The 266-nt window shown below is 63.2% G+C and overlaps 1 protein-coding gene across 1 annotated transcript in view; it reads left to right on the top strand.

The window, feature by feature from the left end:
* LOC104530447 (homeobox protein box-5-like) overlaps positions 1 to 263 on the top strand; it is a gene marked incomplete at both ends in the record, with an annotated part of 1,249 nt that extends 986 nt beyond the window's left edge. The window contains one exon of the mRNA XM_010175026.1: positions 19 to 263. Within this exon, the coding sequence (XP_010173328.1) occupies positions 19 to 263 (245 nt within the window). The remainder of the gene's footprint in view (positions 1 to 18) is intronic.
* Positions 264 to 266: the final 3 nt, after the last annotated feature.

Genomic DNA, 266 nt, shown 5'->3' with positions numbered 1-266 from the left:
CCCCTCTCTGTCCTGCAGGTCAAGATCTGGTTCCAGAACAAACGCTCCAAGTACAAGAAGATCATGAAGCAGGGCTCCAGCATGCCCGACGGGGAGCACCTCCACACCACCACCTCCCTCTCCCCCTGCTCCCCCAACGTCCCCCCACTCTGGGACATCTCTGTTCCGGGCAAAGGGACCCCCCTAGCCCCCAGCAGCTACATCAACAGCTTCGGCGCCTGGTACCAACCACACCCGCAGGACACCCTCCCCCGGACCCCCATGCT

The sequence above is a fragment of the Antrostomus carolinensis genome, unplaced genomic scaffold (assembly GCF_000700745.2).
Source record: "Antrostomus carolinensis isolate BGI_N321 unplaced genomic scaffold, ASM70074v2 scaffold28949, whole genome shotgun sequence".
In the NCBI taxonomy this organism is placed as follows: Eukaryota; Metazoa; Chordata; class Aves; order Caprimulgiformes; family Caprimulgidae; genus Antrostomus; species Antrostomus carolinensis.
Note: the sequence above shows the minus strand (reverse complement) of the source record. Positions and strands in the feature narration are given on the sequence as shown.